Genomic DNA, 24,790 nt, shown 5'->3' with positions numbered 1-24,790 from the left:
TTAAATCGTAGACTTACTTTTTCTGTATTAAATCTTTCCTTTTTATTAAATTTCACACAAATTTCGAAGAAACAAAATATCGTCTGTAATCCTTTTATTAAATTAATTTTTAAAATATCATCCGTTAAAATATAATTATTTTTCTTAGCTATTTATATATTTTTTTATAGCCATTAAACATTATAAGTATTTGCATATTAAAATAATAATTTTTCGAAGAAATAATCACATAAAATAAAAATCCATCATTTAAATTAATTTTGTTCCATAAACTATAAAAAAATGTAAAATTTATTTTGCATATACAAATATTATTTTCGAAGAAATAAACACATAAAATAAAAATCCATCATTTAAATTAATTTTGTTCCATAAATATCTTATAACTAAATTTGCATAATCCAACAGATAGGTTTTTCAATGAGTGGGTTTAGAATAGTAAACTTGTAAGGCACATATTGCTGCCGTTATTGATCAAAATCTCTTCATTTTTGGTTTACACGTGTACATTTAGGTGAAAAATATTTTGAATATTATGATTTGACCGAATGCTGAGCTCAAAACCGACCACTTACTAAATATTCGATTGACCAAATTTGCTAGTAAAAATGTTCATTTTTGTTTTATTTATCTATAAATACGTATAAAATATCCCATAAAATAATTTAAAAATATCGAGATTTGACCGATAACCGATTGAAATATTATGATTTGACCAAATGCCGAGCTCAAAACCGAACACTTACTAAATATTTTTGGTTTTAATAAATTTTTAATGCTCCAAATAAAATGAATTCCAAATTTTTAATTTAAACCATGTGATCATTTAAAATTGAAAAGTCTGGTTTGTTATTTTAAATATATTTCATTTTGATTCGTACATATTATTTTTATTTCCGTTTTATAAATAAAATTATTGGCAATAATTATTAAAGAAATTTTTTCGGAGCTTATGGGGACCTCCCCCACCTCATTGGCCACTGCTACCTTAATATATATATTTATTTTATTTTAATAAAAATGCTAAATAAATTTTGAATATTTGCTTATTTATATATGTTGTAGTATTATGTGTATTTAAATTATTATTACAATAATGTCAAGGATATATTGTATTTTTATATGAAAAAGAAATGATGTCAAAGATATATTGTATTTTTATATATGAAAAAGAGATAATGTGAAGGTTGTAATTTATTTTTATTTGAAGAACGAGTAAAAAATAGGATTTATTTTTATATAAAATAATTTTGGTTATAAAGAATACATTATAGAAATAAAATTATAAGTATTTTATTGTATTAACCCAATCTACAAGAAGTTATAAGAAGTCTACAAAAAGTGGTGCATGAACCTAGAACAATAACTGGGACACAAGGCAAATAAATTGGATTCTTAAAAATAAAAGGTAAAAATTTTTTGGAATATATTAAATGATGTGCATTTATATAATTTTGATATTATTAGTTATATTAAGTTTAATTTATTGTCTAACCTTTAGCAATGTTAAAATATTTATAATAAAAATTTTAATAAATTTTTTTATATGGATAAAGAATAAATGTTTAATTATAAAAGAAGTATAAAAACTCAAAATATGTGAAAATGGTTCCACAGAGAAATAATTGTATTATAGCTGTAGTAGTGATATGTTTATGGATAATTGGTATTATGTTACATCGGAAAAAAATAAAAAAAATTATAGAAAGAGATAGAATAAAAATTACGGAGGAAATTGAAATAAAAAGTAATGAAATTGAAAAAGGAAAAAATGAAAGGGAAGTAAAAAACGCTAATGAAAATGAAAGAATTACGGAAGAGAGGTTAAATTTAAAGGATGAAATATGGAAAATGTTAAATGAAAATATGATAGAAGGAATGAGGAAAAGTATCAATATTATTAGATCGGGAGAGGAACGAAAAGTTATTGATAATAAAAGAAAAATATAGATTAAAGATGAAAATGGAATGAGAGATGATAAACGAAATAATTATAGTCATGGAGGAAATTGTGAGAGAAGGTATGATGAAAGGGATTTCAAAAGAGATGATCGAAGAAATGATAAGGAATACGATCATTTTAAAGAGTATAATACGTCAATGAACTTGCAGAGAAATGAAAAGGAAAATTGGGAAAAAGAAAATTTTTTCCGAAATACGTCCAAAGATTAATATGCAAAATGTAAGATGTTATTCATGTGGAAAATTGGGGCATATAAGTAGAAATTGTGTGCAGAACGGTGCAATGTTTAACAAGCAACCGATTAAATGTAATAGATGTGGAGGAGTTGGGCATAGTAGTGAAAAATGTTATGTTCCGACGTATCGTATTATTGGAAATAATCAAAAAACATTTCAATGTGAAAGATGTGGAAAAATGGGACATGCTAAAGAGAATTGTTATGTAAGAGAACCGATAAATGGGGAAGCATTTCCGGCAGTGAAATACTTAGCACCGGCATCTAATGTAATAATGATACAAAATAGTGATATTTTGAAAGAAGGTAAAGATGAAATTATGTGTTTTAAGTGCAGGAAGGAAGGACATCGTGCTATAGAATGTCGAGAGTGGTGACTAAATGATAGCGAAAATAATAAAATGGAAGTTATTACATTAAAGAATGAAATGAAATTTCGTGTGAGTAGAGATGTAGAAGTTAAAAGAAATTTAGTAGATAAAAGAAATGTAAATTTGGTAAATAGTGAAAATATAAAAAATTATAGAATTCCTATTTTAAAATTAGAGGACAAAAGTGAGAAGGATAAATGTCCTCGTAAGGAAGTAGTTGTAGGAAGTAGAGAAATATCTATGCTATTGGATACAGGTGCTGCGATATCGATTGTAAGTTATGAAAATTATTGTAAATATTGGCCAGAAGAGAATATAATTAAAGAGGAGATGATAGTTAAACAGTTTGACGGATCGGAAATAAATTTTAGGAAAAATTGAAGTACCGTTTGTGATAAATGGTATAGTTAATTATTTAAATTTGTGGATTGTTGATAGAAAAGTGGAGACGATTATGGGGTGGGAATGGATTGTTAAGATTGGTCCATTAAATAATTTTTGGGGTATTTTTTCAAATGAAATTAAACGAGATGAAATGGTTGAAGTTCAGAACATTGAAATAGAAAATCGAGAATTGTGTGATATATAAGATGAAATCATTGGAAATGGTATGATGGGTAATCGGAAAAGTGAGTTTGTAAAAGAAAATATGTCTCAAACGCGGATAGTTCCAGTTAAAAAAAGAAAGGTAGGATATACTGAGTTGTCGCAAAGTGTTAATATTATGGAAAATGACAAGCCTAGAGTGGTAAAAAAAAGATATACCTTGTAGAAAATGTATTAATGAGCAAAATAACAATGAAATAAAAATAGTCACGAAAACAGAAGAAATAGAGGAGAAAATTATTAGTCAAGAAATGTGTAAGGAACTGGATAATGAAAAAAAAGATATACCATGTTACAGAATTTCCCGGCGAAATTTGTAAGAAAAAAAGAGGAAAAAGAGATTAATGGAGGGGAAGGAAAGGAACAATTGTCGAGTTTTGAAAATTGGAGGCTTACAGTGGCAGTTTTAATGAATAGTTATAGTTAAATTTTTGAGGAGAAATTAGGGTGTTTAGTGGATTATGAAGTTGATCTCCGTTTAAAGAAAGGTTTTGTACCGCAGTATTGTCCGGTGCGAAGAGTTCCATTTGAATGGAGGGCGGAAATGGAAAAAGAGTTGGATAACTGGGTGAGAGATGGAATTATTTGTCCTATTGTTACAGTGAATGGGCAACTCCGTTGATTCCTGTTAAAAAGGCCAATGGAAAGTTGAGGTTATGTGCAGATTTTAGGGTGACCTTGAAACCTGGGTTGTAGAGGTGAAATATCCGTTACCTTGAATAGAAGAAATGTGGCCAGTTTGAAAGGGGGAAAATATTTTTCCAAGATTGATTTTTCATGTGCATATTTGCAATTACCGATGGCAAAAACGACTAGGAAGTTGTTGACGATTACGACATTCAAGGGCTTGTTTACGTTTTGTCGATTACCATTTGGGTTAAGTGTATCAGCCCCTATTTTTCAGCGGACAATAGCTGCTGTTTTCCAAGGTTTAGAGGGTGTTTTTTATTATATGGATGATGTTTTGGTTGTAGGAATAACGATGAAACAACATGATGATAGGCTAGAAGAAGTATTTATTAGAATTCGAAATAAAGGATTAAAGGCGAGTCGTAAAAAGAGTGTGTTGGGATTAACTGAAGTGACGTATTTGGGTCATAGAATTAATGGAATGGAGGTAAAACCGTTAGATAAGAATTTGTTGAGTTTGCGAATTTGAATAGGCCGACCAGTAAAGTAGAGGTCCAGCCGTTTATGGGAATGGTAAATTATTACCATCGGTTTATATCGAGTTTTGCGGAAATAGCTGCTCTTTTATATGAATTATTAAGGAAAGGGGTATATTTTGAATGGAAAGATGAACAAGAGATTGCGTTCAGAACGTTAAAAGAGAGAATTGGGAAAGAGCCCATTCTAGTATGTTTTAATAGTGATCTGGAAGTAGTTTTGGCTGTAGATGCATGTAATAGAGGAGTAGGTGGGGCGATGTTGCATTTGATAGATGGAATGGAAAGACCTGTCTTATTTTTCTCGAGAGTGTTTCGAGAGGTAGAAAAGCGGTATTCAGTGATAAAACAGGAGGCTTTAGCTGTGATTTTTGGATTAACAAAATGTCGTGAATACCTTATAGGTAGGAAGTTTGTTGTTTTTACAGATTATAAGCCGTTGATACATTTATTTAAGAAAGATAACAAAGAGTTGACGTTATCACCTCGACTTCAGCGATAGTTATTGTTAGTAGGAATTTTGATTTGGATTTAAAATATCGAAGGAAGAGAACCAGTTACCTATTTTGTCGAGGTTAGGTGCGGGCGAAAATTTGGATGAATCGGTGATTTTGAAAATTGATAATCGGGAAAAATGTCTTGTACGTACGGTAATGAGAAGTATAAAGGGTAGCCCAACGACATGGGAAGATATACAAAGGTTTACAAGGAAAGATAGAGAATTAGCGGTAGTTAAATTATGTCTAATGGGAAAGAGATCATGAAAAGATGATGATAAAGTTTTCAAAAATATTAAAACAGAATTAACTATAGTGGACGATTGTATTATGAGGGGACCCCGAGCTGTTATACCCCGGAAATTGAGGGAGAAAATTTTAAATGTTATACATGCGGGTCATCAAGGATTTACTCGTATGAAACAATGGGGAAGAGAGTAAGGATGGTGGCCGAAAATGAACGAGGATATTGATAAATTGGGAAAAAAATGTGAGATTTGCAAAGCATGATCTGACATGCCCCGTAAAGATAAAAATAATGGCCAAAAGTTGTAGAACCAGGAGAGAGGGTTCATGTTGATTTTTTCGAATATAAAGGAAAAAGTATATATTAAGTGTAGATGCGTTCTCCAAATGGGTAGAATTTGAAGAAATTCATGGGTTGGCAGCGAATATTGTGATTAAACATTTTAAAAAAGTATGGTCGAAGTTTGGTATTCCGAAAACTGTGGTATCGGATGGTGGACCAGCTTTTATCGGGTAAGAATTCAAGAGATTCTGTGAAAAAACGGGTGTATATCATGTGTTAACGCCACCGTATCATCCCAGTTCCAATGGACAGCGGAACGGATGGTAGCGACGGTTAAAGGATGGTTGAAGAAAACCAAAAGTGGAAAAGGAGAAATATGGGTGAAGCATTTGTATTATAATAATGCGATGGGTTATGATGGTTTGTCTCCGGCAGAAAAAATGATAGGCCGGAAGGTAAGAATGTTTTTGGATATGTTAGTATCTTGTAAAACGAATGTAATTGTTGAGGATATTGATAGAAGGGAATTGGAATATACTGTAGGACAGTTAGTATGGATTAGATTATATGGAAGTACCAAAAAATGGGAGAAAGGTGTAGTAATAGAAAATTTGGAAAACAAATTAAATAGGGTAAAATTTGATGATAACAGTGAAGGTGTCAGGCACAGGGATCAGTTACGGAAAAGAGTGCATAGAAATGGTTGAAAGAGGAAATTGTAAAAAAAGAAAATATTTAAGGATAGTTCCTGGTTAATAAAGATGTAGATTTCAATGGTTTCAATGGTATAAATAATCGTGTAATCAAGAAGCAACCACTACCCACGTACATCGTATGTCCAACGTAAAAGAGGAAAGACACTATGTTAGGAGGACATCAAGTTATGACGGATACTACGAAAATCGCCTAAAAGAAAGGAGGATGGCAACGTTAGAATCGACCTTCTAAAAACAATACTGGGATGATTATCAAGATCTGATTGAGTGTATGAAGTGATAAAGAAGAAATACAGACATAAAAATATTGTTTAAACAAAAAAATATGGGAATCATTTATTGAATGCTTATACGCTGATTAATTTTTTTTTGCATAGTGATATAAAAAAAAATATATATAATTTTGCCCAGGATTTTTGTTAAGGGGGCGTGTTGTAGTATTATGTGTATTTAAATTATTATTACAATAATGTCAAGGATATATTGTATTTTTATATGAAAAAGAAATGATGTCAAAGATATATTGTATTTTTATATATGAAAAAGAGATAATGTGAAGGTTGTAATTTATTTTTATTTGAAGAAGAAAAAAATGTTTTTTAGTTAATTTTTTTCGCGTAAAAAAGAGGATTTTTTTTATAAGAGGAATTTTTTTATATAAAATAATTTTGGTTATAAAGAATATATAGAAATAAAATTATAAGTATTTTATCGTTTAATTAACCCAATCTAGAAGTTATAAGAAGTCTACTAGAAATTGAATAAGAATCTTTAATAAAAATAAATAGATTTAGAAATATTGCAAATCAAATTTATATAAATCTTGAATAGTTGCTTATATATATTTTACAAAATAATTTTAAGTTGTCTAATTTTTAATAAAATAATTTTAATTACATTTTTCGATCTTTAATAATAAAAATGTACACTAGAACATTAAATGTCTTATTTAATAAAATAATTTTAATTATATTTTTCAAAAATGGACACTAGAATATGGAATAATACAGCTTTATTATATATAAGTAAATAGATTTACAAATAAAAACAAATCAATTTTCAACATAGATATAATTTCATTAATCAAATGAGGTTTGATTTGCATGTATATCTGTTGAATTTGGAGGTGATAATTCAATTGTGGTATTTGGATCCTCTGATTGATCAATTAAAGTATGATACAATCGAGATACTTCATTTTTGAAAAAAATGTTTGAATTGTATTGATTGGAGATACAATCTATAATAATGTTAAATTTATGGATAAATATATATTTTACTGGCTCTCAGAAGGCACCCTTTCCAAAAGAGTCAACATTCTTTCACCCAACAATGCATTTACTTTTAACACACTTGGCTTTGGTATAATTTCTTTGGGTCTAAAATTATCGTAGTGTTTCTATCCTTTATTGTTGGCTCCATGAATTTAATGTAATCATACCATCTGTATGAGAGTTTGGAGCCAGAAGCTCCAAAAAATAAATTGTGGTAGCAAATATATGATTGTTATTTTACAGTGTTGTGTATATTTAATATAAAACATTTCCATATTTTTTAATTCGTTTGTAAATAAAATTATTTAACTTGTAAAATTTGATAAGAACATATAAATATGTTATTGTAACAATTCTTTGCAACTCAAATAATTATATTTGCAAATAAATTAAAAAATATGGAAATGTTTTGCATCAAATCTGCACAACACTGTAAATGAAAAAACGGAAAAAAAAAAAATTTTTTTTGTGGATTTTAATTTATATTTTAAAAATATTACCTTTAAAATTTGACACATTTAGATTTAAAAAACTTTTTTTTTTAGTAAATTTTTTATTTTTAAAAAAGCAGTTACAATTTAAAAAATTAAATCCTTTTGTTAATACCATATTAACTTCGGCAAAGATGAAATTCTATTTTTAAAAACTTTCCAATGAAAATTTTCTCAGACAAAGAATAACTCTTGAGATATGTAGATTTATTTTTATCTCCATCCTCGACTCTATGTCCGACAAACAATTTTTTGATTGAGACCTTAGGGCTATGGTTAGTTAGTCTATATGAAATTTCTAGGAACAGATAAATATTTTCATTTGATTTATATAAATGAGGTAAGGCCTAATATATGCCTAGATAAAAAAAAATTTTTAAAAAAGAAGTTTATATACCTTTAATTCCAGATCTTTTGACTCAGGAACAACAATTCTACATAGTTAAAAATTCTTTTTTTTTAAACGTAAGGGTCAAACGCGTTAAAATTATTAACCTAAGATTCGCCCTTTCTAGTAGCTGTAATTCTGATAAGAATTTGGGCTAGTTAAAGTAGCTTAGAGACTTGCAAGAGACTAATTATTTAGAACCAATTCTACCAGATCCATAGGAAAAACTTTTTCACAACCAAACCTACAACACAACCTGAACTTATGAAAATTAATTATATGTTTCCCACAGAGTTGTGCTTTGACCTTTTAGCAGCCCGGAGAGAAAATTAACATGGCGGCTCTTTAAAGAAAAACCTAAATTACCTAAGCTTTTTTTTAAAAAAAAGGTATAGAATAACGATCTAGGTTCGCCATTTAAAAAAAAAATTGAATTCTGAAATAATCAAGCATAGAATAGGAATTAGAAAATTTTTGTGTAATATTTTCTAGTAAATTATAAATAATTTATAATATGAATGAAGACTATTAGGTAATATGAAATTTTTTTTTAAAAAAAATTACCAATTCATATTTAAATGCAGAAGGTACAAATTGATTAAATTTTAAATCGTAAAAAATATTCTAAACCCGAGTCACCCCAAAATAAAAATAATCACGATTATTCTACCCAACTTACGGGTTGGGTTGGTGGATTAGGTTAACAAATTAAATAGCCAACAAAATTGGTTAACTAATTTGATTGAGCCAAGGAGGTTTAAAAAATATATTTCCTAAATTTGATTTCTGTGTATTTCAAAATTAATCATTAAATGTTTCTTTGTTCTGCTCTGCTTTTTGAAAAACAGGTTTTTAAAATTTTTGATGTTTTGTAGGGGGCAAGGTGAATATAGCCCATTTCAACAACTTGCAAAATCTGATTATTTCTTATGGAATTTTTTACTTTCGACATATTTTGACTATTTAATATGCTCTTTTACCTTTAAAGTTTATTATATCGCGTTAGCTTGTTTTTCATCACCTTGTAAAGTTCCTAATTTTTGTATTTTATCTCATGTTCCATAAAATTTGGTAATGGTAAGGTGCTCACCCTGATATTGTGGAATATGGGACCAATAATTATAAGTGAGCACATGCATTTAGATATTTTTTTAAAACATATCTCGAATTTATTTTTTACTCCCTTCATATGGAAAAATATAGGCTTATGGCAATATTGAATTGCACGAGTTCTTTCTAAATTATATCCTATTCTCGCGTAGGCCAAAATACAATTGTCCCCTTTAACATTTTTTGATATTTGGTCATTTATAGGCCTAAATTGAGCAAGATAAGGTTAAAAAAAAATTCTAGTCAGTTATTTAATATAATTTTTTAAATTTATAATATAATTAAAAATTATCTCATTTTTTTAGGTTCTTTCAGGTAAAATTTTATAATTATCATAATCCAATTTGCAAAGCAACAACGGGACTATTGGTTATTTCCTTCGTGTTATTCCCTTTATATTGATAATATTATTATATAATATATGTTTTTTCAATCAAATAAATTATTGTAATAAATATTAGCCAACTTCGCGAAATTCAAGTGTTATTATAAAGGAAATGGATAAATGGATTTAATGAAAAATAAGAGAAATGTTAATATGAAGTTTCATACCTCACATTAATTTTATTATTTTAAAATGATATCTACACATATGTTTTCTATTACCATACTAACGATATAAATACCAATACATTATCAGTTTTTTAAAAAAATAATTAATTTGAATTTTTTATTTTTCTTATGCTTAATCTTAGCTATCTGTTCTGCTATGTCTTAATATATTCGATAATAGGTACTCATATGATTTTTTATATTTTTTAAGATAGCGGCCCCGATAGGGGGAAGGGGTAAAAATATATCTAGCCTGCCTACATTTGACTTGAACAGTGGCGAATATAAAATAGCGGGAATGGTATTTAGCGTCAAACGTTATTGGTTTACTTGATTTTTTATAAAAATCTTAGATAACATCATAAATTATCTTTATATACAAAATACTTTCTTTTTGGAGTGGCATGAGTGGCTTATTAACCTAGATACCATGATTTAAAAACTTTACCAGTTCGAATCCAGCGGCGGATAGTTTTTTAAAACCTCCGCGAATAGATTCGGCCTAAGAGGATTGAGGGACTGTGGTGCGGGTTAGGAGATTAATATATATTTTAAAAATGGGTGGTATTACATTTTATTAAAATTTAGGCATTGTTTATTAAATTTGATATGTTAGCATTTTAAGTAAAATTGCAAATAAAAATGTTTTAATGCTCTATAATATATTCAAAATCAGTACCGTTGTTAGGAAATGGTACAAAGGCGGATGAACTAGTGTTGTTAAACGGCTCGAATTAGTTGGTTTTAAATTAAGATTTTAGCCAAAATAATATACTCAAGCCTCGAGATTTTGTTACTAGATGCCCAAACCTTGTGCCATCTATGAGTAAAATCTCTCTTGCGTAAAATTTTTTGGCTAAAATATTGGGCTAGCCATATTTAAAAATCGAGCCTATTAACAACACTAAGATGAGTTCAAGCCTTCTAATAACTTTGGAGAGTCAGCAAAAGATTTAAAAAATTTTTTTATTTAGATAGAATTGTCTTATTTTTTTGATAATTTTAGATCTAATTTTATATTTTCGCTTATTGGAAAAGCTAGCAAAACCTCTGTAGCTTTTGAATAAATGTTTTACAGTTTTCAAAATAATTGATTACACAGTTTGGATTTTTCCCAAAATGATTTCGCATCGATATAATATGAACGAATTCATATTTTTGTTTTTAAAAAACTACACCATTTCAATCAAAAAAGAGCACATTTTGTTTGAAAAATAACTGAAATAATTTTTTAGCAATTATAAAAAAATAATGTGAGCAAATAATAAATTTCAAGCAGAAATTCTATAATTAGCAAAAAAAAATATTCAGATCTTCAAAGATTTCCAGAGGACTCCCCCATCCATTTATATCGTCGATTCATCTAAATGATATAAGCTAGATACTTCTCTGGTTTAACAAAGTGCATTATATGGGTATGTTAGATGCTGTTAAAAAGGCGGATTTGAATTGATTTTTAAAACGGCCCGTTTAAGATTACATCCAAAATACTATTCTGTAATCTATGAGATTTGGCAAATAGATGCCCAAATGAGGATATTTTCTAGGTTTGCATGATATTATTTTTATTATAATTTTAATCGGGAGGTTTTTAAAAATTGACACGAATCTGACTTATAAATAACACTATTGAAGTTATAAGCGGTGACTCGATTTTGTGATATGAATTTATAAATACATATATTTGAAATGGAAGAAACACCTTTGTCAAAATGAAGACAATAAGATAGTTTCAAAATCTTTAAAGATTAGTTTAAGTTCAATTGCATTAAAAATTTGCAAATTATCATTTTAAAAAAAATATTCAGTTCTATATCCACAAAATTGTGAGCGAAATCAAGACCTGTTTAAGATAAAGTACTCCGTAATAGAAAAATTAGAAATTAGAACTTTGATCGTAGCGGATCCCACGGTAACAGCTTTTTACAAAGATGACGACGTTGAGGCATATTTATTATCCATCATGGAAATGGTTTAATATTTTATTTTATACAATCATGCAAAGCAAATAAATTAAATATTTAAAAAAAAATTCAAAAATTATTTTGGATTGCATAATCGGGGGTGAACAGGCTTTAGACATTGAGTGGGACAGTCCCACGGGACACCTTAATAAATGTCATTTTTGTGCCCCTTGGAGGCTCCTATAAAACGTATAAATTTAAAGCTTTCAGTTTTCACTGTTTTTTTGTAATAATAATACTTTATCGTTTAAAAATTTACAAAAGAGCAGAAGCTTTTAGCTTTGCATTATTTCAAAAATAAAAAACAATATTGTTGTTTAAATTGAAATGAAATTATCTAAAAAAATATATAGAGAATAACCAAAGACATATATAATACCTAGACTGACGATCCATTCATTAAAATGCATTTTAAGCTTCGTTAAAAGCAAAAGTTTGCATCAGATATAGGAATAAAGTAGGCTCTCGTTTAAAATTTTAATAATGATTAGTGTAACCAAGATGGCGTCTCCAGCTGATTTGCATTGATGTACACTTTTAATGAATGAATCGTCAGTCTAGGAATTATATATGTCATTGAGAAAAACACAAATTATTTTGCATATTTTAAAAATAAAACTAAATATTTACCAATTCGCAAAGTTAGACTATGTTCACATCGACAATCGCAATGCGAAAATATTCGCAGCAAAATAGGAATGAAATGACAGCTCATCTTTCGCATAAGAAAACTTAAAAATCTTCGGCAATAATTTAAATATAGCATTTATTTTACTACATGAAATTTATTATGTAACAGCTATTAAAAATAAACTAAGAAATTTTAATTTTAAATAATTGTAATTTATTATAAATAGAGATTTTTTTAACAGAGCAGATACAAATACTGACAAAGATCAAATTCAAAACATAAGGGAGAACACACCTTGCAAAAATCATGGAATCAGGCAAAACTAAAAAATTAAACAATGATCTTAAAAAAAACTGATTACTTATTAACATATTTTAATTATAATTCAAATTATTTCACAGTTTTTTTTCTCTTTATTCAAACATTTTATATAACTTCTAAACAAAAATTTGAATATTTATTTTAAATAATATCATTAATTTTCATTGCTGTATCAAAATTAGAAATAGTGTCAAATATTATTTTATATCCGTTTTTTCTTTCCTTTCATTAATCTTTCCAGGCGCGTAGCCAGTGGAGGGGGATAACCCCCACCCCCAAGCCCAAAAATCTAGATCATTAAAATTTTAAAGCCTTTAAACCTTGTCCTGATTCCACTTATTACTAAACAGCCGGCAGTTTAGCCTGCTATTTAGCTTTGAATAAACAGATTAAATAATAACGAAACTCTTTTTTAAAAAATTAAAAACATCAAAACAAAACAAGAACAAAAAAACAAAAAATCAAAAAACGAAAATAATTGAGAAAAACAGCCTCACTATTTCTTCATTAAGTATATGGAGTTAGAGGGGACAATTAAGAGTGCTCCTTGTGAAATGGAAAAATGGCTTGAAAAAAAATTTTTCCTTCAGAAAATTTACTGAACTTGATTTTTCTTAGCATTAGAATGCATTAGCAAATAATTTAATTATACTAGTATTATTTTATGCAATAGCTTTTTTTAAAAAATATTGATTTAGTTGACTCCATCAAAATCGCAGATAGTTAGTTTAGAGCTAAAAGAGATTGTTCAAAATTTTTAAAAATCATGAGATTGTTAAATTCAAAATAGCGGTTTACGAATTTTATATTCGCATACCTCGCTTCACAACTAGTGATTAAAACTGTTCGATTTGAGCAGATTTTTAAAAATGACTAACTCAATATTTTAGCCAAAAATATTTCCTAAACCTCGAGATTTCGCTAATAGATATCCGAACCTTTTACCATCTATAACCAAAATCTTTAGGCTTACAATAATATTTTTCTGGATAAAATTTTGAGCCAGCCGTTTTTAAAAATCGGATCAAATCTAGCCTTTAACAACACTACTAGCAACAAGAGAATCCAATCGTCCGAATATTATTGTAGAATCAGTAAAAATAATATTATAACTTTTTATTCCACTTCTATTTAGCGTTGTTTAGAACTTTGGTTGAAGCTTAATTAATAAGCCTCAAAATTTTACCAAAAAATCAGACTTTTGTCAACTTTTGGTGAAATAATAGGTAACATTATTTTTGCTAAAAACGGTCCTTACAAATATAAAAGTTATTTCTTACTTGATTAAAATTATTTTATACTTTGATCATCGCTTGCCAATGGCATTTTATTCTTGAGGAAGATTAAAAACTTATATAGGAAATGTAGAAAATAATTGAATGAGCTCTTCTAAATAGATATATAGATTTGGACTGGAATCAATTACTGATGAAATCATCGTAGAATTAGTTTACTAACAAAGGAAAATTCATTTTTTTTGGCAAAAATTTTGATCAAAAAATTTTTTAAGATCATAAATTGAAGATTGATTTAAATGTAGTGTTGTTAAACGGCTCTAAACGGCTCAATTTGAGCCGATTTTTAAAAACGGCTAACCCAATATTACATCCAGAATACTATTGCGCAAGCCTGAAGATTTTGTTTGTAGAAGGAACAGAGGTTTGTGCATCTATTAGCCAAATCTCGGGCTCAGGCAATATTTTTTCTGGCTAAAATATTGAGTTAGCCGTTTTTAAAAATCGGCTCAAAGCGAGCCGTTTAACAACACTATTTAAATGTTATACATTTTGTATTTTTCGCAATGCGCATCAATAAGTTTAGTGTTTTAATGTGAATTCAGCCTTACCATTTAAAATATGTTATTTGAAATAAAAAACAAAATGAAATTCAATTTGTTAGCACTTATTATCTATTATTTCCTTATTATAAAAAATAATTATAGGTAAAAAATATCTATAGCCATAGCACGATAGGATTTTACTTAAATTTAACGGTTTCGGGAATTATCTTAATGGCATATAAAGTAATTTATATAATAAATATATTCAGATTCACAAATGCTGATAATTAAATGGAGATAAATTCTTTTTGACGATTATAATATCTTTTTTATATAATTAATTGTCTATTTTTAAGTCTTATTATGGATTTGCACATAAATGTGATTTCTAGAAAATAATTCTCAGGAAATTATGTTCCAAGGAGCAATAATCTTTCCCGGAAAAAATTTTCTATAAAATATTAATGGCTTTAATATATTTTTTAATTTATCTATAGCCGGAAGAATTAAATATCACGTTAAACGCCGATGACTACCTTAAGAGTTTTTGCCAGTGGCAATCATTTTTATTCAGAAACCTTACTTCACCTCAAAATATAATCGAACCTTATAACACGGCCATTTTGATAACGAGGTAAAATTTCTACAAGTTCAGATTACAGAAAAGGTCTTTTTTAAATATAAATTAACATTATGATATTATTAAGGATGTGAAAAAAAAGGAAAAAATATAATAAAGAAGCAAAATTTTATTATTAAAAAAGAATTTTAAAGGTCATATAAAAAAATAATTAACGATTATAAAAATCTAGCCCATATATATTAGCGTTAATGTGTTTTTCCAGCAATGTGTTATTTTTTCAACTTTAATTCATTTTTTAAGCCTGTTTTATTTTAAATTTAAAAATCTGATTTCTGGGGAAATATATTACAACATGTTTAGAATACCTACTTTATAATTTGTAGACAATTTTTCCATTAACTTTTGAGCCATTTATAATTTATATAAAAAAAATCTATGGAAAGATTAATTTAAATTATATTAAGTTCAAAAGTTCATAGCAAATTTGTCTGTTAGGTACCTAAACATGATGGAATACATTTCCGGTAAAATCAGATTTTAACATTTTCAAAAAAGCGCTCAGATAAACTTAATAAAAAATAACATTGTCGGGAAAAACACATTGACGCTAACATATATAAAAATTAAAAAAAAAACTGAATTAAAAAAACTTTATCACGAAAATTTTTTAGCATAACAAACAAAAATCGCGAATCCTTATTTCCTAAACAAAAACTTCAATTGGAAATTTTTAAAAACAATTATACTTGTTTTTAGGTACATTTTCATTATTAAATCAAGCTCTTTTTAGAGCCTTCGATACTATTAATATATATTAATTTTATATATTTTTATATAGTTGTTTTAATATTTTAGTGTTTTATCATTTTTTTAAAAATTATACCAATATCAATATTATCAAAATAAAATTTTAAATAATTTAAATTAAAAAAAAATACATTGCTATATGGAACCATGAATAGCAATGCAATTACTTTTTTGAATATGAATAGCATTGTAATGGCTTGTTTATAATAATAGAAAGTTTATTTACGATCGCAAATTATTTTATTTGGCTTAATTTTCTCCCGAATAAAAAGTTGAGTAATGAAAAAAAAGAAGAAAAAATATGTTAAATTCGTTGTTTTTTTCTGAAAAAATTTTCATTCCTAAATATTATTTATTAATTGAAAAGGTTGAGATTAATAAAAAACATAGTAGTTCGATTAAAAGGCTTATTAAAACTAGAAACATAAAATTATACTATCTATTATATGAAAACAAAATAATAATTCATTTCATATAACATAAAATAGGTTAGATTTATGCGCTCAGAATTACACCCCTTGTGGAACTTTAGGATTGGCAGAAGTTGGAGCAATGTGTCAAGTATCAAGAAGTTGTGTTATTGCTGAGGACACTGGTCTAAATACTGCCTTCACGATAGCCCACGAAATAGGACATTTGTTAGAAAATTTTAATTAAAAATATAAAACATACTATATTTGTTATTTCAAGATTGGGAATGAAACATGACAATATGGATTACTGTCAACATTTTAACTTAAATGCGTCCTCTAAATTACCTTACGTGATGGATTCGCAATTACCTCAAAATTTATTAGCCGAATTGTTGTGGTCCAATTGTAGTTATTATGATTTAAGCAATTTCATTTATGGAAAACAAGCCCAATGTTTGAAAAACATTCGTTTACCAGAATCAAACACGATATCTAAAATAACAAACGACAATGAGCAAAAAAATATAATTTTATTTAAAGATTTTAACATGACACTAATTGAAAAGGTAAATGAATTACAAGGCAGGCAACAATTATCTGTGGGTCATTTCATTGTTTATATTGATGAAAGAGTTTTTCATGAATTGAATAGTCTAACCAATACAAACCTTTCATTACAGGTCAGGAATCTATATTTTTTAATATATGATAATTTAAACGTTTGGCCGGATAATTGGCAAAATAAATTGCTAAATATCCTATTAAATGACACTATTAATACAAATCTTAATCAAAGTTTAACATATTCCTTAAACATTACGGATAAAAAGATGGTATTCTTATTTAAGTATATTACCATCCTAGAATATTTACCATTGAATAGTAAAATATCCGATATAACATCTCGCTTGAATATAGGGACCATATTTAATATTGATCGACAATGTCAAATCAGTTTGGGGTTATCTAACGTATCATACTGTCCTGGGATAGAAGTATAATTATATTCATATACATTTATAGTACTATTATAAAAGGAGTTATTGTTTTAAATGTACACTATTTTTTTAGTATATGATTATTAAATATCCCGAGAAATTAAATAAATATTTATAAAAGTGGAAAAAAACTAAAAATCAGGGGTTTTAGAATGAAGATGTCGATCTAGATTACCACTGGATGAATTATTTATAAGCGATTTTTAATTATTAAAAAGGTAGGTGTATATACTTATTTATTAGTAATACGATGAAGCCGCGTCCTAGATCAACTTAATTTTTATTTTAAATTCTATTTCGAATAGGAGCCTAAACATTCTTTTTTTTTTGGTAAAATTGTAGATTGTGACGTAGGGTGATGAAGTAATACACTTAAAGATCATTTGTTGCTATATTTTAAATCTAAAAATCATGCTATAACCCCTTTAAAGGCTAGCTTTCATTGACACTTTTTTAAATAATAAAGCTAGATTAGATACCAACTCAAAATTTTGTTTAAATTTGATTTTAATCTAAAATCAATTTTTAATCCGAATACAGTATACATGCACCAAATAAATTAATATTTATATGGTATTCTTATAAATTATAGTATTTTTTAAAAAAATAAAGAATATAAAATGCCCTAATGCATTATTAAACCACTAAAAATATCACTCGACCTGCCCATAAATTTTTAAATAAATTTGGCCTGGCTCTTATTTAAAAATTAATTTTAAAAAATTTGGGCATGTATTGGGCCGGAAAAAATTGAATCTACCGGACTCTATTTTATATAATGACAGTTTTTCTATTCTTTTATTTGATTTTCAAAGTAGAAACTTTTTAAAATTTTTATTTGGATAAACAACTACGCTTAACCTGTATATAAAATGAATACTTTCTCAACGGAAGCGCCAGAGGGAAAAGGATATTCCATAATATGGCCAGGGGTTGGGATTTCCCTATTTAAAATTTGCAAGATTTATTAAATAATAATTTTAAAATTTTCCAGCATAAAAATATCTAGAATATATTATATATTTCATGTTATGGAATTATTTTTTAGGCTGTGTCCAAAAATCTAAAATATTTAATTCACAAACTTTCGGAACTTTAAAAGAAAATAAATTTTTATCTCTAATCTTTAATAGCACGTTGGTCATAGACCTACCCAAATGTGAGCGTACGTGAATTATATGAAGGCCAATCCTTCATATAATTATGCCGATTTTTTTACTCAAGGATACCAACAAACCTTGTAACCCAGATATGAAGTAAAAAAGGGTGGGACTACACCCGAGCTATTTGTATATGTTATTAATGAGTATAGCAAAGGAAGAAAAAATATAAGAATAGGAAAGATCCTTCTTCTAAAAAAAATATTTTTTATTTACTGAATTTTATTTCAAGAAAACAAATATATAAGCCATTTTATATAAAAATAAAAACATGCCCAAAACATAATTTTATAAACTTTTATAAATTTCAAAAACGTAAGATTTCATTTTCCCAAATTTTTAAACCATACGAATTTTCAAAAAAAAATTTGGGACATTGCCTTATAAAATATTAATTTTCTCTTATTATAATCATTGCATATATTTGGAAAACCGCCCTAAAAGTATTTAAAAATTAATATTTATTTATTAAAAATATAAATCTCTTATTAATTCCATGTATGAGATTTTACAGGAAGTTTTCGAAAATCTAAAACAGAGTTTAGATAAAATCGGAGTTAAAGCAACAATTTCCGCATGGAGTTCATCATAAATAATTTTAAAATAAATCTTTTCCAAAGATTCCATTAGCTGCGGATAACTCATTTTTTAAAAAAAAATTGAAGGTTTAGGTGTTTATTTGGCACCTATAGCTATTGATAAATTTACGTTATATGAATAGTCCGATAAAATTATATTCGAACAATAAATGAGACAATAAAAATACAAAAAATATGTAAATGAAATTTTATATAACATAAATAATTTCACGAAATTAAATAAGATATCTCAATAATTACTGTGTTCAAATACGTTTATTAATGTATTTATTCTTAAACAACTCATGCAATAAAATTTAAGGAGCTAGCCTAAGTTGCTTCATCTAGGTTTTATTTAGTGGGGCTACTACGATTGTTTTTTTAATAAAGTAGCGACTCCCAGGACCTGTGAAAGCATTACCTTTTAGGATCACCTGTTATATATACCAACTTTCACACCTAAAATTTAATTTACGATTTGATTAATTTGTGAATTTTGAAAAGAATTTTTTTTAAAACATTATCTATTCAGGATATATGCAACAATTTATGGTGTAAAGTGGGAAGCAAGTGTTTGTCAAAAATGAAGGTAACAGAGGATGGAACATTGTGTGGGACCAATAAATGGTGCTTGGATAAAAAATGCGTCGATATTTTTCAAACATCGACAGAAAACGTGAAAGGTTTTAAAATCAATGGCAGATGGGGGCCATGGCTACCTTGGTCAAAATGTTCAAGAAGTTGTGGGAACGGCATTTCAATTTCAAAAAGGCACTGTTCTAATCCAAGGTTTAAATGTTAAGAAATTAATAATAATATATTTTGTAACTTCAGAATATATGTCAATAAAAAAAAGATTTGTTTAGTATATTAAAATATGATAAAATTAAATCTAATTATATATAATGGTAGCCCTCAAAATGGTGGACAATATTGTCTTGGACGAGAAAAAATCTATAAAGTTTGTAATCATAATATTTGCAATGATAGTGTTGATATTAGGGATTTACAGTGTCAAGATTATGGATGTAATATAATGAAGAAATGTGAAAGCAATTGGACATTTGACAAATATTCCTTCTCATCACACTCTATATGTTTGTTAAATTGTGTATCCGAAAAAGAAACACGAATTAATTTGGATAAAAACTCTTTCATCAATAAATTAAACGATGGTTCACCATGCGATTTTAATAAAATTTACGAAAAGAAAGAGAAATATTTTTTTGAAAACAATATTGAAACAGTACCCGAAAGTGGGATATGCATCAATGGGATATGCCATCCATTAGCATGTGACAACGAGTTAAATAGTAACGCTATACGAGATGCATGTGGCGTATGTAACGGAAATAATGCTTCATGTAAGTTATCAGCAGGGAATTTGTTTATTGACAGTGATCAAAACGATTCTATTTCTAAATCGAATTATAAACATTTAATGACGATACCTCAAAGCTCTACCTCAATCAAAATATCAGAATTTAACAAGAGTCAAAATTTTCTTGCTATGAGTGTCGCTGGTAATGAATTTATATTAAATGGGAATAATACTATAACCTGGAATGGCGAACATTCCATGAAAGGCATATTTTATAATTATTATGAAGAAGATAAAAAAGAAATAATCGATATCAAAGGACCTTTACCAACAAACCTGTCCATATATATTCTACAAATATATAATAATGCTAATATATCTGAAGGGATAACATACACTTATTACAAACCACAAAAACGAGTAGATATTAATATAAGTAAAAAATATAAGTGGATAAGATTTGATTGGTCAACTTGTTCAAAATCATGCGGTATGGGAGTTCAATTTGAAATATACAGCTGTGCCGATGAAAGTGGTATCATGTCAAATAAAATCTTGTGTAGAAATTTAACTAAACCTAAAGCTCTAAAGGTACCGTGTAATATAAACACCTGTCCACCTTATTGGTGGACGGGAAATTGGCAACCTTGTGTAAAAACATGTGGGAGGGATATAATTCAAAAACGATCTGTGTTTTGCGTGATAAATGAAATCAAAAAGTTAGAAATAATAAACGATGATGTATGTGAAAAACATTTGTCAAAACCAAAAATGGTAAGAAATTGTTCTCTTTCTCTATGCCTTTAAATGTTATCTCTTATAATATATGAGATGAGAGTCACATGTTGTGCCAGTTTAATTCATTTCAGAAAACCATAAAATAATATATTTGATCTAAGATATTTTAATATTATAAAAAATAGTAATATTTAAATTTTTTTTAGTATTTTGATTAATAATAGAATCCGAACATGAAGATTTATATAAATGAGTTGCTAATAATGCGTAGATACATAAATTTTTGTTGCTAAGGAGACAATATATTTTATATTTTTGTGATAAATTATAACTTAGATTACTCCCCTTTGTCTGAAATTTATTTAAAAGTCTCTCTAATCTGACCTATCTTAAAAACTAATTAAATAAACCTTTATGAAAAAGTGCCTATAAACTCAAATTTATTATAAGGACTCTTTATAGGCGTAGTCTCTCTTGCAATGCAATGATAATGCCGTGAATTATATTAGTAATCAGTAAAAATATCTATTATTCTAAATTTTAAAATTATATTATAATTATTGGTTGATTTTAATGAACTTTGCAGCACCGATAATTGAAAACCAAAATTTGAAATTGGAGGTTATTTCAAAGTTTACATTTATTAATTTTGACCTGCCTCTATTATAGAGTTGTGTGAATAGATATTTAACTTCTCTAACTTTTAAAAATTAGAGTTGCGACTGTGAAATATATTTTTCATTATTTAATGGGCTCGATAACTTTGATAATTCATAAATATAGTTTTTTTTGATACATCTTTAGCAAACCATATCAGAACTGAAATATGATGGATACGATTTTAAAGGGAAAATATAACAATTTATGATATGTTTAGTAGTTAGAAATTTATTTAAAATGTGATCAAAGGTTTTGCTTACATAAAAATAAATATAGAGTCGCTAAACATAAATATCACAAATTATGCATATAAATCTTATTTGCAAACAAGCAGCGTCTAGATGACAGGAAATTTACTGGATGCAACCCCCACCTCCCTCAAAAAAACAAACCCCCATAATTTCCCACCTTCGACGGCGATATTTCTACATTATTTATATCCCTTTTAAATTATAATAGTAGTCCCTTGATAAATTTTAAAACTAATAATTTAAATTATTAATGATCTAAAAACAACTATAAAATATTGTGAAAGTATTATTTTTTTTAGAGCATAAATTCAATTAAAAAACTCACATTTACAATCAATACATTTTTATGTTTGGTATGAATATGAGTTTTTTGACAGAATCTCTAACCCTTTTAGATTACTTTTAAAAGAAATGCAATATATAGATTTGGTCAATTTAGCAATATCATTGTATTATAATAGGTGTCTATAATAAAAGTATTAATTTTTACAGCAATACATTTTTCCCTATTCATGTAAAAATCCCCCCCCCCACAATAAATTTATTTTACCCCTAGTTTACCCCCTTAAATGCCTACTCCCTACCCCCCCCCCCTCCCCTCAAAAAATTTGATGCAAACTGTTCCTACCCTCACCGCCATGTAGACAGTGTACAAGACACTGGTATTCGCAAAAAATAATTATATAAATTTTTAATCATTTAAACAATTTACACTTTTTTTGAAGAAGAAAAATAATAGATTGATCATAATTTTTACCGTATATTATTAAATATAGAATTAAAAATATTTTGACTAACCATATTAGATCACCTTTTAACATAGATGATAACGTATAAAAAAATATTAGTTAAGCACGAGTCCTTAAGAAATTTCTTTTTTTTGGGTCAGGCTTTATGTAACTGCGGAAAATTTTAAAACTTTATTCACTTCCAGCTTCGATATAACGGTTGTGAAAATTTTAAAACATTAGAATTTGTTTTCTCTTAATATTTCGGTTTGCAGTTTAAACTATTTCAATAACAAACTTTCTGGATAAGTTTTTCTGATTTTAAAATCAAAAATGACAACCAAAATATTCAAAGATAAAAGTATTTCCTTAGGAATATATTTATATAATTTTGGTAAATTATTAATTATTTATAAATATATTCTAAAAAATTATTATTTGTTTAAATTAGGGCCAGGGGTGAGGTATTAAGTGAAATAAAGGGTCGGCAAGTAAATTTCATATGGAATCCATTTTTCGGGAAATTTTTTTTAAAGCCAGTTAGCACGCGCACGCAGCTAAGGTATAAGAGTGGTGAAATTGAAAGCAGTTACATAAGCGGGAGGGTAGGAACATTTCGCATCCAATATTTTAAAAGGTGGCTGGAGGAGGGGGGTAGACAATAATGTGTGTGGGGGGGGTAGGGGTAGAATATAATATAATGATTTAAAGTGTTATCTATTTTAATGATTTTGGATAATATATTGCTATAATAATTTATAATTTAATTATAGATCTATTAAAATATAAATAGATTGTTAAACATCAATCATTATCAAATACATATTCATTATTATTTAAATAAAGCTCATTTTTGGATAATTTCCTGCTATCTTTTTAAATGTAATTTAAAAGAGTTAGACATTCTACTAGCTAACTAATGTTCATGCAAATAATATTCTATAATAAAGAATTCATTGTAATTGAGGGGTTTTTTAAAATTTATGATCAAAAAAAATATCTCACAATTTTTTGAGGTTATAGAATATTTATAACTTAGGTTATTATTTTTGAAATATATGAAGGGGAAAATTATAATTAAAAACATGTAAAATAACTTTTTGAGGGGGGGGGGGTCTTCCAGTGAATATCCTGTCGTGTACACTGGTAATTGAAGATTACATTTCCTATCGAACACTTGAAAATAGATGATAACGAATCGAGAACACTACTTGATGGTTTTCTAAAAGGATTGCACGGAAAATTGTTAGGGTATTAAATATTTTGTGAATGATTCTATTTTTATTCTACTTTTGGAGAGTTTTATTGTATAACAAGAATTTACAAATCTTTCATATAATCTAATATTTTTTCACAATTATTTTATCAAAATTTTTTAAAATATAAATAAATACTATAAAATCTGAAAATACCTTTAAAATTTTTAAGATTTTAACTGAGCAGGAACTTTTATAATTTTAAACAAACAGGAACCGAACTGAAACCTTCATAAATTTTTCCACAGGACCTTAACCGAGCAGGATCCTTTATACATAGGGGTTCGGGTACATTTTTCATATTACAAAGCTTGCAACTACGGTTATTAGATCTCACTATCTAAGCATCTCTTCCATCGAATAATCACTCATACTTCTGCCATTGCTTTAATTTCTTGATACCTTCTCAAACTTATTCTATTTATATTTCTCCATCTATCATTTTTATTAATTTTATATTTATAAAATAACCGCCTTTATTTAACTATAACTTATCAGATATATCATTTTATATATAAAGGAAAACTTATATGTAAAAAAAAAATTGAATGATTGTTATATTAAGAATGAAAAAAAATATATAGAAAATATTATAATATTCAAAGTTTGATATTTTAATGTAGTTACAAATTATTTTGCTTTTAAAAAAGAATATATAAATAGGATATATCTTAATTGATCTTCGACACGTCATAATTTACCA

The 24,790-nt window shown here is 27.3% G+C and overlaps 2 protein-coding genes and 1 long non-coding RNA gene across 3 annotated transcripts in view; 2 read left to right on the top strand and 1 right to left on the bottom strand.

Annotated features, from left to right (window-relative positions):
• Positions 1-2,173: 2,173 nt before the first annotated feature.
• On the top strand, positions 2,174-2,575 carry LOC135930777 (uncharacterized). The gene has a single exon (XM_065467565.1). It carries the CDS (start codon positions 2,174-2,176, stop codon positions 2,573-2,575), a length of 402 nt encoding a protein of 133 aa, XP_065323637.1.
• A 4,641-nt stretch (positions 2,576-7,216) lies between these two features.
• Positions 7,217-24,790, bottom strand: part of LOC135922431 (uncharacterized) — a 28,883-nt gene continuing 11,309 nt past the window's right edge. The window contains exons 2-3 of the long non-coding RNA XR_010570900.1: positions 7,364-7,527; positions 7,217-7,323 (exon numbers count right to left, since the gene is read on the bottom strand). This is a non-coding gene — a long non-coding RNA (uncharacterized LOC135922431). The remainder of the gene's footprint in view (positions 7,324-7,363; positions 7,528-24,790) is intronic.
• LOC135922389 (A disintegrin and metalloproteinase with thrombospondin motifs 12-like) lies at positions 10,028-21,261 on the top strand. The gene is made up of 8 exons (XM_065456776.1): positions 10,028-10,079; positions 11,707-11,870; positions 14,757-14,837; positions 15,092-15,228; positions 16,473-16,622; positions 16,675-17,392; positions 19,666-19,922; positions 20,046-21,261. The coding sequence occupies exons 1-8, from the start codon at positions 10,028-10,030 to the stop codon at positions 21,259-21,261; spliced, it is 2,775 nt and encodes a 924-aa protein (XP_065312848.1).

This window comes from Gordionus sp. m RMFG-2023, chromosome 1 (assembly GCF_954871325.1).
Source record: "Gordionus sp. m RMFG-2023 chromosome 1, tfGorSpeb1-WG-v2, whole genome shotgun sequence".
Lineage (NCBI taxonomy): Eukaryota > Metazoa > Nematomorpha > Gordioida > Chordodea > Parachordodidae > Gordionus > Gordionus sp. m RMFG-2023.
The sequence above is the reverse complement of the archived record's forward strand: the minus strand, read 5'-3'. Positions and strand labels throughout refer to the sequence as shown.

Excerpts from the sequence above, each read along its gene's own strand:
- LOC135930777 (XM_065467565.1), top strand. The coding sequence starts at position 2,174 with ATGCAAAATGTAAGATGTTATTCATGTGGAAAATTGGGGCATATAAGT.
- LOC135922389 (XM_065456776.1), top strand. The coding sequence starts at position 10,028 with ATGCTTAATCTTAGCTATCTGTTCTGCTATGTCTTAATATATTCGATA. Across the intron at positions 10,080-11,706 it reads CTTAATATATTCGATAATAG|TTCTATATCCACAAAATTGT; the intron begins GTACTCATATGA and ends AAAAATATTCAG. Across the intron at positions 14,838-15,091 it reads TTATCTTAATGGCATATAAA|CCGGAAGAATTAAATATCAC; the intron begins GTAATTTATATA and ends ATTTATCTATAG.